General features: G+C 41.3%; 1 protein-coding gene and 1 long non-coding RNA gene across 5 annotated transcripts in view; one reads left to right on the top strand and one right to left on the bottom strand.

Moving 5' to 3' along the window:
- Nucleotides 1–8,075, top strand: part of ACOXL (acyl-CoA oxidase like) — a 549,975-nt gene extending 541,900 nt beyond the window's left edge. The window contains exon 19 of one of the 2 annotated variants that reach the window (XM_088477381.1): nt 7,256–8,075. In XM_088477381.1, coding sequence (XP_088333507.1) covers nt 7,256–7,444 — 189 coding nt within the window. In that variant the 3' untranslated portion in view covers nt 7,445–8,075. The remainder of the gene's footprint in view (nt 1–7,255) is intronic. The other variant, XM_088477382.1, reaches the window with a different exon arrangement.
- Nucleotides 1–18,498, bottom strand: part of LOC148518401 (uncharacterized) — an 816,630-nt gene that overhangs the window by 22,622 nt on the left and 775,510 nt on the right. The window lies entirely within an intron of this gene.

Raw genomic sequence — 18,498 nt, 5'->3', positions numbered from 1 at the left:
CATCGTTCACAAGGAAATCGTTCATGTAGTATACATGAACGATTTTTTCATCAGATTTGAACGATTGAACGATTTTTAAAATCGTTATCGTTCAAATCTGATGAAAAATCTGATCGTGTGTATGCACCATTAGAAGTAGATGAAAGTAAAGTAGGGAGACGCACAAGAGGGTAGAGGGCCCTGCTCGTAAGAGCTTACATTCTAAAGATGGGGTAGACACACTTAGGTTTAGACACTAGGGGGAGGTGGCAATCACACTGCAAATAAATACTTGCGAGCGACTACAGTAATGTACCTTGATGCATGCACAGACGGCCGATAATCGCTGACCTGTGAAAACATTGTCATAGCGTACAGCTCTGATTCAGGCCCAATGTCTTGTAGGGAATAATGGCAGTGTTGGGTTCCCAGCTAAGAAAATGTGAGCCCCAATGCTAGAAAACACAGATGTGCCTGTGAGTGCCCATTCCCATGCTTTATGCATGCTGTAGTTTATGTGGTTGTGTAAGGGATGTGATCAATATCCCGACCGTGGGGATTCCAGCGGTCAGATTGCCGGAGCCGGAATCCCAACACCTATCAGAATCCTGAAGGTAAGTAGCGGGGTTAGGGTTTAGGGTTAGGCAGTAGGGGGAGGGTTAGGTTTAGGGTGCGGGGAGGGGGAGGCTAGGTTTAGGCACTAGGAAGGGGGGAGGTTAGGTTCAGGCATCGGGGAGGGTTAGGAGAGGGGGAAGGTTAGGAGAGGGGGAGGGTTAGGATACCAACCGACAGGTGTCGGTAACCTAACCCTGTCAAGATTCCGACTGCCAGGATCCTGAGCATCGGCATCCAGTTGTGTAGTATGCAATATAGAAATCCCGGTGAGGGGTTAATTATACTTTTTGCAATAAAAATTCATATACAAGTTATCTTATGCCATATATTTTGCATTATCTAATTACATGTCATTATATTTATATATTGATATATTTGCAATACTTTTTATTACTATAATTATTATTATTGCATTTTCAAATAGTTTACTAGATCCCTGTATTTTAGCTATTTCTAGCTTATGAAAACCAATTATTCACACCCATCCAGGAACCCATATCTGAATCGGATAGATAACTACCTTATCTGCTTTTGCATTTACAAATGGCATCTTTAGCTGTACTACAGTGTTTAGTTGCACAATAGACTGAATTACTAAGGTTACTAAAGTGCATACAAAATATCTGCATAGATGCACAATGTACATACAGTATGTATGTACATTTAATACAGAAAGTAGGTTAGTTATAGTCTCTATCTGTCTTACCATAATGTTATGCATTTATAAAGTGCCAACACCTTCTGTGGCACCATATAATGTATTGGATAATGCACCCACTACTGTAAAACAGAAGGATATTGGAGGTGACAGAAGTGTTCTGGGACCCTGGAAACAAAAAAAAAAGTGACAGTGACAGTCTCAGGTTTTTTTTTAAGATTTGTCCATGGAAATTGGTCCCCATAAATGTCCCTATTTTTCAGTATTTACCAAACACAGAGTACAATTGTTGATCCCTATACTCATTGTCATTCACACCTTACATGTGTCCTCATACACTGTTGCTCAAGTCACAGCAAATATCCCCTCTTGGTGCGCCAGGACCTGGGTGACTCGGGGCACCAAGCATCTTCCTAGCTCAAACTGTGCCTCTTAGTCACATAAATAAAGCAACTGGTGATGACAAAACGACATTGCTGGCTTGCACTGATCAAGTTGATGTGCAACATTTGTACATCTGTGTGCTAATGAGCGTATATCTGTGTAAGGTGTGCTACGATGCTGCAGCTTTTTCTCATGCCAAGTGCCGTTGTGCTTGATCTGCAACTTTGTACGTATTTAAAACTAATTCTTGTGCGGTTAAAGTCGCAGCCCAGCGTCTCTAGTACACTGAGTGGTGTTTCATGGAGTCTGAGATGCGAATAAGGTGCAAAATGTAAAGAAAAATACAGTGCGCTACCCCTCTCGGGGCAACTCAGTAGCGCCGGAGATCTAGCACTGCATGGAGTATAGATACCAGGAGTGGTATCCAATTAGTCCCAAACATTGTTCGGGCGCTAATTGACCCCCACGATCGTCGAAAAGCGGGGATTTTTCGCTGTTTTTTTTTTCATCCTATCCTATTATTTTGGTCGAATTCTTTTTCGGGACACATCAGGTCCCGAAAAAATAAAAACCGATGTGTGCCGGCGTCAGGGCTAATTGCATATTGTCTGAGCTTTAAGTTAACATTTAACACAATGAAATTTACCTTTGATAAGTAGACCCCTAACAGATAGGGAAAATGTGAGGCAAAGTGATGTTAGGGGTTCGTGAAAGAGCTGGATAAGTGATAACTTGGAACATTAGCTAAGGATGGTCTTATATGCTATTATTATGAGAAATATCACTATGTAACTGAATAAGAGGATGACAGAACTTAGTATAGAAATGATGATATTAAATCTGACATTAAGGTACTCACATATTGGTATTTGGCCAGATGTGCACCCTGCACTGTTTGAGCATCAGTACCTAGTTGTATAGATCCTTCATCTGTGTATGACTTTGGAAAAACATAGGCACGTTCTGATACGTCATGCAGAGGTGACACTCGGCGCGGCACTTACCGACTTCACGCGTGTGGAAGGCTCGACTTCGTGCCTACGAGGCCACACCCCCTGATATATGCCGTTTTGGGGGTGTGACCGCGTCATGGTCCTGTCCTCGTCAAGCTGGGGGCTTACACAGTGCTCCGGAAGCCACCAGCTTCTCCGGACTCACGGAGTGCGTGACGCACACATGCGTGCATCATCCATCACCGCTGCTGCAGCGCTGCTCGATGACACCATCCAACGGAGTGGCACTAAAATAACAGAGCAGCTCTGCTATTTTGGTGTCACCCCCTCACATGGTGTCACCCAGTGTAGCCCGCACCCTCTATGCCACTAACATCATGCGTGCATATTGCACAGATTTCAGGGGGCCATATTCATTCTGCTCCTCCATAGGGCTGGTGCAATGTTAGATGATGCATCTTAATACACAAAGTGGCGGATTAGATCCGCAGCAAAGTGTGGTTCTCTGTACGGATCCCATCAGCTGCGGCATTCCATAAAGATAAGTTCCCGCTGCAGACAAAGCCATAGCGCGCACCTCTAATTCAAGCCCAGTATTTCCAATTTAGTCACATTTGAAGTGTGAGGGACAGAGCAACCTGTAGCCCATCCATGCAGCACTACAAACTAGTAATGTGATACTATTAGTAACTGATGCTGGAGGATTGTGGCGTCAGTGAACCAAAGTTCATACATCTGCCTGTGTTCCTGCACCAGGTATGGGCTCTGGGTGGCAGCACTGTCTCCAGTGAGCCCTACCAGGAGCTGCATTGTTAGTATTTATCTGTAAGGATTCAGTATGATTTACCGCCAGCCGCATGGCCGTTGGTTCAAATCCCAACAGCAGCATCCCGGCATCAGTGAAAATCCCGATCGTCCCAAGGTAAGTATTTCCTACCCTATTCTACCCCCTAACCCTCCCTTAGGGGTGCCTAACCCTAACCTCCCCCCCAGTGCCTAAACCTAACCCCCCCTTCCCCACCGCCTAAAATGAAGTCCCCCGAGAGGGGGCTGCCTATCCCTCCCTTCCCCCAGCCTAACACTAAACTCCCGGGGGGGGTGCCTAACCCTAAGTCCCCCCCGGGAACCCTAAACTTAACCCTCCCAAAACGGCTGTCGCGCCCGGCTTACCTTCGATCGGTAAGCCGGGTGTCGGGCTCCAGGCGTAGGTAAAATGACAGGCGTTGGGATTTCGACGCCTGTCATTTAACCCCTTGCCGGGATTAGACAGTCGGGAAGCCGACAGTCGGGATTCCGTCCGTCGGCTTCCCATCTGTAAAGCATACAGCATTGCTAAACACTATTCTGGAAGATGGTGCCATCACAGTAACTTCACAACCATGGCTATCTATATTATTGTTAGGGTATTAAGGCAAATGCTGGTAAGCAGGTATAGCACACATGCCGACTATCTGGCTGCTCCTTCCGGGAGGGAGCAGCCAGATCGGCATTACGGGGGGGGGGGGCCAGATGACAAGTTTTCGCGGGTGGTGTGGGGGTGGAGCCACGCGAGCGCATCATTTTGGCCCCACCCCCGCTACACACTACCGATATTACAAGCAGTGTGCAGCAGGGGCGGTGCCAAAATGACGCGAATCGTGTCACCGCCCCCCTTCGCTGCCAGGGTTTTACAAGTAATTGCGGCGGGACAGGAGGGGTCGGCGGCAGCCGGGAGACTTGCCTGCCATCCTGGGAGGTCGGGAGCAGCACCCGACCAAATCGGGAGGGTAGGCAAGTATGAGGTATAGGTTGGAGGGCACAAGCTGGTGTGGTAAAATAAAATAGTTCTGTAAAGAAAATGGTGTGTATATAATTTTGTGTTATAGATTTGATGGTATTGGCTGTTGTGTAAAAATGTTAGCGATACTGGATGTGTGTAAATTGTTTCTTTGGTAACAGGTTGGTGTGTAAATAAAATGTGTGTGGTGAAGGCTGTGGTGTAAATGTGTGCGGTGCAGGCTGGGGTGTAAAGGTGTGCGGTGCAGGCTGGGGTGTAAATGTGTGCGGTGAAGGCTGGGGTGTAAAGGTGTGCGGTGAAGGCTGGGGTGTAAATGTGTGCGGTGCAGGCTGGGGTGTAAAGGTGTGCGGTGCAGGCTGGGGTGTAAAGGTGAGCGGTGCAGGCTGGGGTGTAAAGGTGAGCGGTGCAGGCTGGGGTGTAAAGGTGTGCGGTGCAGGCTGGGGTGTAAATGTCTGCGGCGAAGGCTGGGGTGTAAATGTGTGTAGTGCAGGCTGGGGTTTATAAGTGTGCGGTGCAGGCTGGGGTGTAAAGGTGTGCGGTGCAGGCTGGGGTGTAAATGTGTGCAGTGCACGCTGGGGTGTAAATATGTGCGGTGCAGGCTGGGGCGTAAAGGTGTGTAGTGCAGGCTGGGGTTTATAAGTGTGCGGTGCAGGCTGGGGTGTAAATATGTGCGGTGCAGGCTGGGGTGTAAATGTGTGTAGTGCAGGCTGGGGTGTAAATATGTGCGGTGCAGGCTGGGGTGTAAATGTGTGCAGTGCAGGCTGGGGGGTATAAGTGTGCGGTGCAGGCTGGGGTGTAAATGTGTGTAGTGCAGGCTGGGGTGTAAATATGTGCGGTGCAGGCTGGGGTGTAAATATGTGCGGTGCAGGCTGGGGGGTATAAGTGTGCGGTGAAGGCTGGGGTGTAAATGTGTGCAGTGCAGGCTGGGGGTATAAGTGGGCGGTGCAGCCTGGGGTGTAAATGTGGGTAGTGCAGGCTGGGGTGTAAATATGTGCGGCGCAGGCTGGGGGGTATAAGTGTGCGGTGCAGGCTGGGGTGTAAATATGTGCGGTGCAGGCTGGGGTGTAAATATGTGTGGTGCAGTCTGGGGGTATAAGTGTGCGGTGAAGGCTGGGGTGTAAATGTGTGCGGTGCAGGCTGGGGGGTATAAGTGTGCGGTGAAGGCTGGGGTGGAAATGTGTATGGAGCAGGCTGGGGGGTATACGTGTGCGGTGAAGGCTGGGGTGTAAATGTGTGCAGTGCAGGCTGGTGTGGAAATGTGTATGGAGCAGGCTTGTGTGTAAATTTTTGCGTTGAAGGCTGGTGTGTGCATGTATCGTTCACAGCAACTGCTCATCCAACCGTGCCCCAGAGGGCCTGATCCATAATCCCCATATGCTGTATGAAGAGCTCAGCTGTCCCCCCCTGTACTCTGTGTGTGAGTCATCAGCCGTTGCAGAGCATAGGAAGATGATTAGTGTCCAATCTGTGTGATTGATGCATTTAATATATATTTGTATATGTAGGCAAAGTGTATTGATGTCTATGTTATCACTGTAAAGTGTTTAGGTTGTGTGCTGTATATAAAGCGTTTGAGCTTTATTTATTATAAGTGAGTCTCTGGCTCCATTCTGTTTTGGTACATACTGCAGCATTACAGAATGTAGTTTCTCTGCTATTTATCAACCTGGGGCTTAGCTGGGGTTTTCTTGCTATCACTGGCAGCCAAACGCTACCTGCAAAGGGTTCCAGCGGTATAGTGGCAGCGCTTGTGCTTAGCGTTTTGACACGGAAAGGTCCCCCTTTACCCAAGTGGCAGCATGCTGTTTGCAGCTTGGTAATATGAGTAATGTAGCAGTCCCCCATGGAGGTCTATGGTAGGGTGTAATGTGTGTAACGTAAGGTAAGGCAGAGTTAACCCTTTGTTAAATAGGGAGAAGTGGCGTTAGAGACTTTAGCGTTTATGCCAGCAAAATGGATCTTTAACGCGTAATAAGAAGAGCCTTATAGGAGGTATGATTAATATGTATTTAGACAGAATATATAGGACAAAGAATAATAAATAAGTTGCATTCATAAGAAAATATAATAGTAGACTATTTATTAAAGGGGTTTAAGGTGTAACTATGAAATATTTGTGAAGGTTGCGATTGAGTTATATGTGATTTGTATGTTATGCATGATTACAGTGAGTTATATGTGATTTGTATGTTATGCATGATTACAGGATGCAGGGGCTGAATAGTTCATCCCCAAGCTCCATAGTAAAATTTGTCTAGGGGCCCAGTGGTGATGATCCCATGACCCAGACGTCCTCCTTTGGTCTCACTTATGAGGGCAGAGCATAATTGTCTGGCAGAACAGGCCACCCTTAATTCTGACCACCACAGCTGCAGCCACTTATAGTTCTGCCCCAGACTGTATGCAATGTGCGTGGCAGGCCTGATTCTCAGACCCAAATTGGGTAATCTAGCAGGCAGTGGGTTTTGTCTTGCTGTACGGTGGTTGTGGTTGGGCAGATCTGGACAGAGTTTTGGGAGGCTCAGAAGGGCTTATTTTTTTTACCGACCCTGCTTTTGAGCTATGTATACTGTAAAGTAATTGTCCTTATACTAACCTGTGGTTTCTACTATATGTCATTGTAGATCTATTTCCTTATTTACACAGGTTTCTGTTTAATTTTGCTATGGCAGCTCTGCAATAGAGCTTGTCCGTGCATAAAAGTATATAATGGCGAGTATGTATGTGAACCTGTTAAGTACTGAATGTACAGCACAGAGCTGCTGCTAAGGCTGGGTTGGTCACAGTGTTTACTTAGAATACAAGATAGTTCCATGAGTTCCTGTGAGTCACACCGTGGAGTCTGTAGCTCTTCCGCACACCTCATATAATTATGCTTTTATTTTGCAGTTACTGGAGCTATGCAGGTTGGTGAAAGACGATGCCCTCAAGGTTGTTTCAGCTTTTAACATTCCCCATAACACCATCCAAGCCCCCATTGCTGGCATTCCCAACCCAAAGGCCCAATGGGCTTATTACCCCCAGCCACAACGAGCAGGAGAAAGCCAAGTGCCGAGGAAGACCAGCGCCAAGCTATAAACTTGTCCTTGTGGGTGCTGACATATCGCAGCTCTCAGAAAAGAAGAAACAAATGAAGGAAAGTGACTCAGAGAAAAGGTCATGCTTTCCTCTTCTCTAATGCAGGAAATCATCCAATTACCTTTATAATAAACAGATGATCTTCTTCTTGATTGTGAATATAGAGGTAATAAGCACAGATAACAATGTCATTGGTGATCTATGAGAGTGAACTTTTGTCATTTAAAAAAAGAAAAAATATCTGGATTATTTTTCTTGATAACCAGAAATGTATAAATATACAAAAACCGATGGACATAATTATTTGTGATTTATATTGTGCAATCCAAAAATATACAATCATGATGAAATGCAGGATTGATTTTATAGTATGGATAATGGAGCAGCGATTGTTTAAAATAGAGAGAGAGACCTCGTTGCAAGAACTTTCTCTGACAATGAACAAAGATATGGGTCCTGGTCCATCTGTGTACCGCAGTGATTGACAACTGCAACCTGCAATCATAAACTATCCAGGACATGGTGGGGAGGATTTTTATACTCGTACAATGTACCTGCTACACAGGGATGAAGATATTTGTTAGTTCAACACGAATAAAGTCTAAAAGCAAATTAAACCAATAAACCAACTTATGCCCTCTCACTCTTGTACCACTTGTATTATTTTCCCTGTTCATCTTGTTTGTTGAGATTCAAGTCTTGCTGGACTTCCGCTCATTTCCCACAATGCACAGAGCATATGTACTTATCTGGATTATTTAATATTTATCTCCCAGAGCTAATCAAAATCTTGCAATGTAAAATGTTAGTTTAGACTACTTTATATTTGAGAAGGAAAACAGGGTAAGTATATATATATATATATATATATATATATATATATATATATATATATATTTATTTATTAATAAAGCACAATGCTCATTAGCAGTTATTGATTGGAAGTGTGAACTTGTAAAATATGTAAGAGAGGTTCCTCACACTTAGGGCGCTATCCAATTAACCCCGATATTTTTTCGGGTCAAAAAACGAGGCTTGTTTGCCAATAATCCCCAGTTTTCACAGACTTTTTTTCACCATATCCTATATGTTCGGACAAACAATAGGATAATTAGTCCAAAAACACATAGGAGCCATGATAAGTTCATGAACCTATGTGTTTTCGACATCGCAGCGGCAAAAAAAACCTTCACTTTCCACAGATCAGGCCCCGATAAAAAATCCCTGATAAGTGCCAGCGTCGGGCCAGACGGCAGAGCTAAATGGATAGCCTCAGGGGATCCATTAGCGCCCAAACAATGTTCGGAGATAATTGGATACCGCCCTTAGCACTGAGCTAGCAGGCAGCCCAGCGACAGCAATTGCTGTGAATACCACCCTTCTGCACTGCTTCCTGTGTACATTGCCAGTGCACATAGATGTATGAACAGCTCAGAAAGTAACTATTTTAGGGTTTAGAGTATCTGTACAAAGGACCAGTAGTTGGGAGGAACTAAGGGCCTGATTCCGCACGGATCGAAATGCTGTATTCACATGCACCCGGCCGATGTTTGCAATCTGCGCACGCGAACCAGCCACTGCGATCGGGATGCCATCGCAGTGAGCACGCAGAGGAATGGCAGAGTGATTGACAAGAAGTGACCGTTTGGGGATGGTGATCAGAGAAACGCAGGCGTGCCAGTACATTAGAATGCCATTACAGGGGTGTGCATACATTAGCCACTGTGACGTCATACACAGCCTGAGTACTGAGTTAGCTGTTTATGAGGGAGGGTCAGGTCAACAACAACTGTGTGTATGGGTTCGATGGTTCTTGATGTTTTCGCTGTCTTGCTAACTAATCCGGCTGTAAGTAAGGTGTAGGGGGACGGCTTTATGTAGTGCTGGGGGCCGGCATATTGTGCTGCGGTGGCAATGCAATCACATTCATTTGCATCATTTTGCAATGGACGGGTGCGTGGGAACGCAGCGTTGTGATCCGTGCTGAGTCGGGTCCTAAGTTTCCTACAGGTTGTAACAATTATTTAGGGGCCTATCAAGCGTTTTTTCCATAAATGTACTAATAATCAAATGCATGAGATTTCACAGAAATGGAGCCTACGATCCTACCCCTATGTACCAAACTCTGAAAACATCTTTGCATCTACAGCACATCATGTACATTACCTTGCACAAACTTTGTTTATATTAGTTATTGCCATTAGTAGAAAATGGCTCACACAGAATTGGGAACAAAATATGTACCTTGGCGCTGCAGGGGGACCAGGGCCGGTACAAGGTTTCTAGGCATCCTAAGCTAAGCCTCACAATACCCTCCACCCAGCCCCTCACATGCACATATGACTGAAAATATTAGATTTATTAATAACATGAATTCTAAACATGATAACACAATAATAACAATACCATTAACACTTTTTACATGTGCACAATAAAAATTCGTTTTTTGTTTTCCCTGCTTCTTTCATTGAAGCATGAGTGTGCACCTGATGCAGATCACCTATAAAGTGACTTCACTATCAACCAGCCTTTTTTGTTTTTACATAATACACTGTACAACTACAAATACAAACAGTGTTAAATCCAGAATAAAATGACAGTAAGGGGGAAGGGGGAGTTGGGCATTAGCTCGACATGATCTCAAACAATACCTGCCCTACAAAGTTTTTTGGTTGGTTGTGCCAAGATATAATTTTGTTTGGACACATAGAAATCGCCAATGGATACACTATACAATTTTGCATTTTGTGACCAACACACAATATAGATGGCATTTTTGTGACTGCCACACAGTACAGAGAAAATACTAGTTATTGCCATACAAAACAGAGAGGCTTTAAGTGACCACCATACAATACAGAGAACATTTTCTACACCGCCATACAATTCAGAAATAATCTTTTGGGTGTGCCATACAATTCAAAGAGCATTTCCACATTTCAAATGCGGATTCTAGTAAGTAGGGGCCTAAGCCCCCCGAGTTTGATCTTTATTTTATGTCCTTATTAGTGTCCAATAAACGTGTATCTTTTTAACTGTGATCTGCTCTATCCCAGTTGTGAAATATCTGTTTAATATTGAATGTGTTCTCTGTATTATCCTTTAATTATATAAACATACAAACGCCACACAGATAAAACCAGCACCACACAGCCTCCTAATAGTGTAGCAGTGGTAATATCTTTTCACCAGCTTAACTAACCAAACATAAGTTACACTACTGTTTGTACTCTGTACTTATCTTGGATTGTGTATGTTGTGTTGATGCCTTGCATGCTTATCTGCCACTGAGAGCAATAGCCCTGAACTGCAGGGTCATGAGAGACTATTCCCAAGGATTTCTAATTACCCAATAAGCTTCATCTGTTCATAATCATTGGTGAATCAGAGGAAGTACTAGGCTCGGTAAATGCAGAAGCTTTCCATGTCCCTGATTGTTGTTGCTGTACCTGTGATCTTGCCTTGCTGCATCTACTATAGTTACCTGAGTAGTGAGTGAGTCAGCCAGTCCTGCCTGTGCCTCTGCTTCATTACCCAATGCACTGACTTCTGCTTGTTTCCTTGTGCTCTATTTCTGCCTGCAATTACCTGATTCCTTCCTCTCTGGCTTCTGGGCTGCTTCTCTGATTATATTACACACAACAAATTCTATATGACAATAAAATAACACTGATCTTTATATAAGCCACTGGTTGGTGATAGAGGCATCTGGTGAGGTAGCACAGAGCCCATGGCTCCAGGTGGACCTAGCTCTACTTTATTCAAACTCCTCGGTCCAAGCATGACCTTGACATGTGGGTAAGTGGTAAGATCAGCTATTTAAATTCTTTGGGCTTGATTTGTGTTTTTAATGAAAATAATGCATGTCCTATATTGGTGCTATTGCATGACAGAGGGATAGGGAATGGCTCTATGGTTTCAGACCAGGACAGAGCCAAATGTTTAACTATTCTACAGACATGAGCTTTCAAATGAAATCAGGTGTTGTTACTGAATACTAAAGGTGCGTATACACACAACGATTTTTTGAATGATTTAACTATAATGATGTCATTATTGTTCAATTGTTGTAAAATCGTTCAGTTTCTGACTTAAAACGATGAATGAGTATCGTTCATGTGCGTTCAACGTTTGTAGTTTGCAGTTCATCGTCCATTCTGACTGAGCAACTTAACGATTTTCATTAAGGGAAAGTTACAAAAATCGTTTGTTGCTCAAAAAAATCGTTCACTACATTTTGTAAATGAACAATTTTAGTAAACGATTCTCGTTCATTTTTTCAAGGGAAAAATGAACGAGAATCGTTTACTAAAATCGTTCATTTGCAAAATCGTTGTGTGTGTGTATGCAGCTTTAGGCACTATAAAGACTCGGGGACTTTATTTTCTCAGGACGGTCCCAATTTTTGGGGCCTATGTATCAAAGCTTGATGAGAGAGAAAATTGTGAGAGAAAAAGTATTAACCAACCAGCTCCTAACTCATTTTTCAAACACTGCCTATAAAATGTAAGTTAGAAGCTGATTGGTTGGTGATTTATATCTCACAATTTTATCTCTCATCAAGCTTTGATACATAGGGTCCCTTTATCTCTATAACAAGTAAACTATAAGCCTTACTTTGTCACCAGAGCAGCAGTACCTAGCACTCCAACAGGAATCTGGAAATTAATTTTATTAGATTGAGGAAATTTTAAAAATATAGAAAATTGGTGTCTTGGTTTCCATACTTCACTCAGGGTCGTTTCAAGGCAAAGCACTGAAGGCACCACTTTAAAGTCCCCAATTAGCATGTGACTAAACTGTATAGATTATCAGAAAATGTGTTTTCCATGAGAAAGTAAATTCTGTATTATTTACATACTTGTTCCCAACACCATATTAGAAAGCTAAACATGATGAGTAACTGACACTTTTCTTATACTGAGTATAACTTTTTCAATTAAAAATGTATGAGAAAGAATTGTATTTATTTGTTTCCCTTTTTTATGGCTTTGTTCATCATTTTAGAATAAATAGTTCAGAGGGATTGTGGGATGATTGGAATTACTTGCATGTTTGTCTCAGACCCCAGATGTTCTATATGGTATTTTGCTGTGCATCATGATTTTTCCTAACCTTTTCTTTTTAGTGATAAAATATACTGAATAGAAATGTTAGTGCTCTGGGGCATACTGCCTATATAGTGTTTCTATAATGTGTGGGTGAGTATACAGTAGTTGGTAACCACAAGCTAAATGTAAGCATGGTAACGTGGTGTTTTTTTCCACATCATTTTCATATGTGTAGGTTTACAAGATGTGTTGTTGTTTTTTTTGCAGAATTATTATCATTTATTTATATGGCGCCACAAGTGTTCCGCAGCGCCTTACAAAGTACATATACAAATAAGTAACCAGCGACTTACAATACTATACAAAGCAGGACACGGACATGGATAATAAACATAGCTATATTAGCTATAGCTATATTAGCGACCTTTACACCCACATAAGCAGCCGAGTGTTAGCTGCCCTAGTGGGGAGTAAGAGAGAAATGAAAATACAGTAGGGAGAAGCACAAAAGGGTAGCGGGCCCTGCTCGAAAGAGCTTACATTCTAAAGAACATATAGTGTATTTAAATACTGAAATAAAACACATCTGGATCATTTAAAATAGGGTTACATTTAGTTGCAATTTTAACTGTATACATACATTTTCCTGACTCATACACTGATTGGAGATTACAGGATTATTCATTAACTTGTGTGCTTAAGTAAGACAAAAAGATTGTATTGTCATCTATCATGAATGTTGTCAAACACAGAAATAAAGCATTTGTGCGCATGTATTTTTTATTGAGCATGACTTATGTAATGTTACATGATGAACATATAACACAGAGTATAGAGCTTGTTACCATGGTAACCATATTACAGCGTGTGCAACTTGCTATCATGGTGACCATATTACACAGTATAGCGCTTGTTACCATGGTAATGATTTTACAAAGTATACAACTTGCTACCATGATATCCATATTGCACAGAGTATAAAGCTTATGTCTTCTGCTGCATAAAATAATCTGCATTAGGCATTTTTCTCAAGGCCCTGCAGGACAGAGGGGAAACCAATAGATCTCCTTGTCATAGAGACTAGATAGAGGAAGTTACAAAAAAACATATTTCTTTTTGACATCCAGATCTCTGTAAAGATAAGCCAACTTTTTAAATAAGCTATCATATGAAACTAAAACAATATAAATATGCCTGCACTAGGTTTTACCCATATTACATGGTACTGGTTGCATGGCAATATTAATGCCTTATATGTATACAAAACATAAATATCACTAGCACTGCAAATCTGGGTCATCCTATCAAATGAAGTATGAGGATTTTGTGTGTAGCTACTGAAAGTGCTGACTGCAAACACCCTGTGACAGGAAATATGGAAACAAAAACCATTTGGGACAGCAAGGACAGTTTAAAAAATATATATTGTACCTCCTATAAATCTTAATTACTCCTGTCAGTAAGCAGAATTCCAATACCCTAGGCAACTTTAAATGCTTTACACTGTTAGGGATTTTCTATTTGTAACCAATGTACATACCGTCTCAGTCACAATTATGGCTACAGTGTGGCTTATAGAGCATCTGTTGTCTACATGACTAGAGTGAAGGCTATACTTCTCTTGACATGAAGTAAAGGCTATTAGATAACGAGACTGATGGCAAAATTTATGTTTAATTATATTAAGTACATTTTAACTCTGTTCCCCTTCTGCATCCACACACAGCTGCATTCTTATTCTCCATTGGTGAAAGCCGGGCTGTAGCTCATTATCTGTCAGCTGTCTTAACAGCTCCATTGTTTTCTTCTTTACCTCAGTAACTGAAGTAGAACGTGTTCCCTTGAGTACAGATCTGACTTTAGGGAAAATAAAGATGTCACATGGTGCTAGGTCTGGCGAGTATGGAGGGTGTTCTAGCACTGCAATCTGTTACTCGGCCAAAACTGCTTCACAGAGAGATCTGGTGCATTGTCCTGATCGAGGATGAAACCAATTTTTCCACAACTCTGGCCTCTTCTGATTCTTTCACAAACTTTGTGGAACATATTTGTAGTAATGTTGATTCACTATTGCACCTTCTGGTACCCAGTCTTCCAAAATAACACCGTTGATATCAAAGAAAACAATTAACATGGCTTTGAATTGCTTTCTTCATTCTTGGTAATGAGTGTTTTCCAGTACATGGACTGGCATTTTGTCTCAGGATTGTACTGGAAGATCCATGTTTCATCACAGGTAATAACTTTATCTAACAAATGTGAATCCGCAAGACTAAGGTCTCTGGTGGAATAATTATATTTTTTATGTTCACCTAAACATTATAAATACATTATTGTTATGATGTATTGATTCTCTTTTGTCTATGATTCTACCCAGTACTATGGAAGTGACATGTAATAATTACTGTTTGTTTTTTAAGTGTTTTCTTTTTGACTGCTTTATATGGTGATTCAATAAAAACAATATTTAAAAAAAAATTTGAATTTGCTTGAATTTGTCCCAAAATGTCTGTACAAATGTACGTTCGATCTTCTCGGCAGTGAGAAGCCTTAGGGGCATATGTATCAAAGCTTGATGTGAGATAAAATTGTGAAATATATATCACCAACCAATCAGCTCCAAACTATCATTTCTTAAACACCACCTGCAAAATGTAAGTTAGAAGCTGATTGGTTGGTGATATTTATCTCACATCAAGCTTTGATACATAGGCCCCTTAGAACCATCTTAGCACAAACTTTTGTCATGTTAAGATCTTCATTCAAAGCTTGCCTAGCAGTTTATTTGTCGATGTTTACCATTTCTGCTATCATTTTGATGCTGAGTCAATAGTCAATTAAATTTTTTTTTCAATTTCTTCCACATTTTCATTTGTTTTTTGATGTGCAAGGCCTTCAGGGACGTTCATCATCTTCGACATCCTCACGATTGTCACTAAATCTTTTTGCCACTGAAACACACGTGCACATGACGTACAATTTGCCCAGTGAGCCTTGGATAGCATACGGAAAGATTAGGTGGGCATTTTCTTCAGTTTAACTAAAAATTTTAAGTTAACGTGTTGCTCTACTATTGAACTAGGCATTTTTACGACACAGGAAAAACAACTTCTTTTAAATGCTGTGTGACAGCAAACTGTCTGTGTGAGAAGTGTGAAACATGCAAAAACGTTTTGTGATAGTCCAGTGTCAATGTTCCCACACTCCCTTCTAACTCATGCAATATGGTTTATTTTTTACATGTACAGTCTCGTTATTTAATGGCCACACCTCGTATGACATGGAATGTGGTAATGGCCACAGAAACTTTATTAACAAAGCGCAAACATAAATTACATTTAAATAAAAAAAACATGAATGACATAACACAAAGCTCAATAAAAATCACAATTTACATAATCCAACTAAAAAGTTCTTCTACTGTAGACAAGAGTTTCTCTGAGCTGCCGCCTCATTAATCCATACTCTGCCATCTGCACTACCTCAACAGAGCACCTGCACCAGACTACCTCTACACACCCTGTACAGACATAAAAATATCACTGACTAATTACTAATACTAATTCAGCAACCACCAGTGGTAAGCAACTCACACACCACTAATTCAAAGGACCTCCATCTGCCTAACTGCTGTATGATTCACCATCTACAACAAAGAGATGTCATCCATTAGCTAGATGCTGGTGTCTGCTTATTTCCCCCTTCACCGTACGTAACTAATCTAACTCACTACACCCCCCCCCCACTCCATCCAATTAATCCCTGCACAGTTTACCTCACCAGACCCTTCCTACTTCAGCTGGGATCATACCACATCCCCCTTCCTGCAATATATTGCCTGGCTCCAAAGGTCTCTAATAGTGGAGACAGTCATTTTATGGAGTTGGACCAATATTCATTAAAACTCTATCACATGAGGTATTAATGGACATTGCTGAGGCATGAGGCACAAATTAGTTCCTAGTGAATTGATAGGCTGTAATATGGATTTCTTCGAGGTGTATAAGCAAAGTGTTAATTTTAACTACATAATATGAACCATTCTTATACGTTTTCTAAATTACATTTATAGTATAACTGTACGGATGTAATAAATGTTATTACAAACATATAATGCAGTGACTGCTGGTATTGGTGTGTAAATACCCTCCTGCTACTAAACACATTGTCCTCTCCAACGTCCTTCTGTACATTTCAGCTATATCTTTAGGGGGCTCATTTATCAATAAACACATACTCACTGCGATATTAGTGCCCAAAATCGCATAGCAGTATGTAATAATACCACCCGAATGTATCAAATACCACATGCAGGGACAGGAGCCGAAAGTAAACCATCCCTGTGATGTGCTCCTCTATAGGGTCTCCTGCGCAGTGTACTGACCACACATGTGCAGCGGCCATTGCCGGGGATGGTTCTGGAGGAACAGATGGTGTTATCTGCGGGGGCCAAACTGCTTGGTAAATCTGTCAGCTTTGCAAACCCCATAGACGACAGAGGAAAAGGGAGGGGGGGGGAAGGGAATTATTCGAAACCGCACAGGACAAAGAAAAATTCATTATTTGGATGTAGTAGTCTTGCTGTAAACAATATACACTCTCTTTTGGCCCATTATTATAAGTCCAATACAGGAATGATATAATAGATTGGTTTTTTTACTGAGATATTTCACTTTCTACTTTTCTTGTTCAAAAAATGGTCTGCTAACACTAATGTAATGGATAATGATGTATTAAACAATTTGCAAATACTCAGTCACAGTTTAAAGGCATTATAATAGACCAATATTGATTATTTCTTGAGCCAATTTTACATTTAATGCTCCTAAAGGGAGTAAGTGATCTGTAGGATTATATGCTTCAATTGCAAGCAGATCTATTGTATATGTCTTTTTGTGTTTGTCTGTTTGATTAATTAAAAGTTAAGTTTTATGCCGTATTAATATGTAATATAAGAATAAGAATTATCTAAAATTAAGAGTGCACCAACAAAGGAAAACTCTTTCCTTGAGTCACTTCTCTTATGACTCAACACAAACTACAAACCCCATAGACACCTGTGAGGGTTGCCCATGCAGTTGGAAATGTAGGGACTGCAGCAGATATGGGAGAATAACTGCAGGACATCAGCTACACACCAATAAGTAAACACCTAGTGAAGGTGGTCATCCCATTACATCACGTGTATAGACAAACAGAAAACTCTGACCTCCAAAAGCAAATTATTTTCAGACAATAAAAAGTGCAATTTTCCTACGGAGCTTAACCATTTCAGCACCATAATGTACCTAAGTGCTAACAGTGATTCATGCCCACACTTAGCAATCATATTGATATTGTAGCTAATGTACTTTTATATATATATAATACTCAATGCATGGGGAGATGGATTCTGTGAAAACAAATCTGCTAATAAGGGAAAGCATATCACTGTACAAGGTAATATGCATGAAAAGCTACTACAAAAGAAGAAGAGAAACCTACAACTGAATTTCTCATTTTTCCTTTCACTCTTTGTAAAAACTGAAAAAGAAACTGAACTGACCTGTAATTAAAATTTTAATTTCAGAATCAAAAAAATGCATTTAAGAGAGCAGAAAACTTGCATAAATCTAACTTTTTTCCTTCAAAAGAGAGCTATAAAGGCACAGTACCAGTATCACATGCATATTGTGTAAGATGGGGCTCACACTGCCTGATCACACTTTAATTGCAGAGTTTAATGGATGCAATTTACCTTGTATAGTGCAATATGTATTTTTTTTACAGAACCCTTCTCTCCATGCTTTGAGTAGTTTATATAAATATATACACACACACAAACCCCTTCCATCAAAAAGGTTTCACTTTTTTATTGCAGTTTCCACAGACCCCTTCAAGCAAAAAGATGTAACTTTTATTTTCTGTACTTTTATTATTGTACCATTTTTTCCCCATGTCTTGAAAATGCAACAAAATATTCACTGACAAACGTATGTCTTCTATGCAGATTTCATGACCGTT

This window comes from Taudactylus pleione, unplaced genomic scaffold (genome assembly GCF_031769625.1).
Source record: "Taudactylus pleione unplaced genomic scaffold, aTauple2 ptg000201l, whole genome shotgun sequence".
NCBI lineage: Eukaryota > Metazoa > Chordata > Amphibia > Anura > Myobatrachidae > Taudactylus > Taudactylus pleione.
The sequence above is the reverse complement of the archived record's forward strand: the minus strand, read 5'-3'. Positions and strand labels throughout refer to the sequence as shown.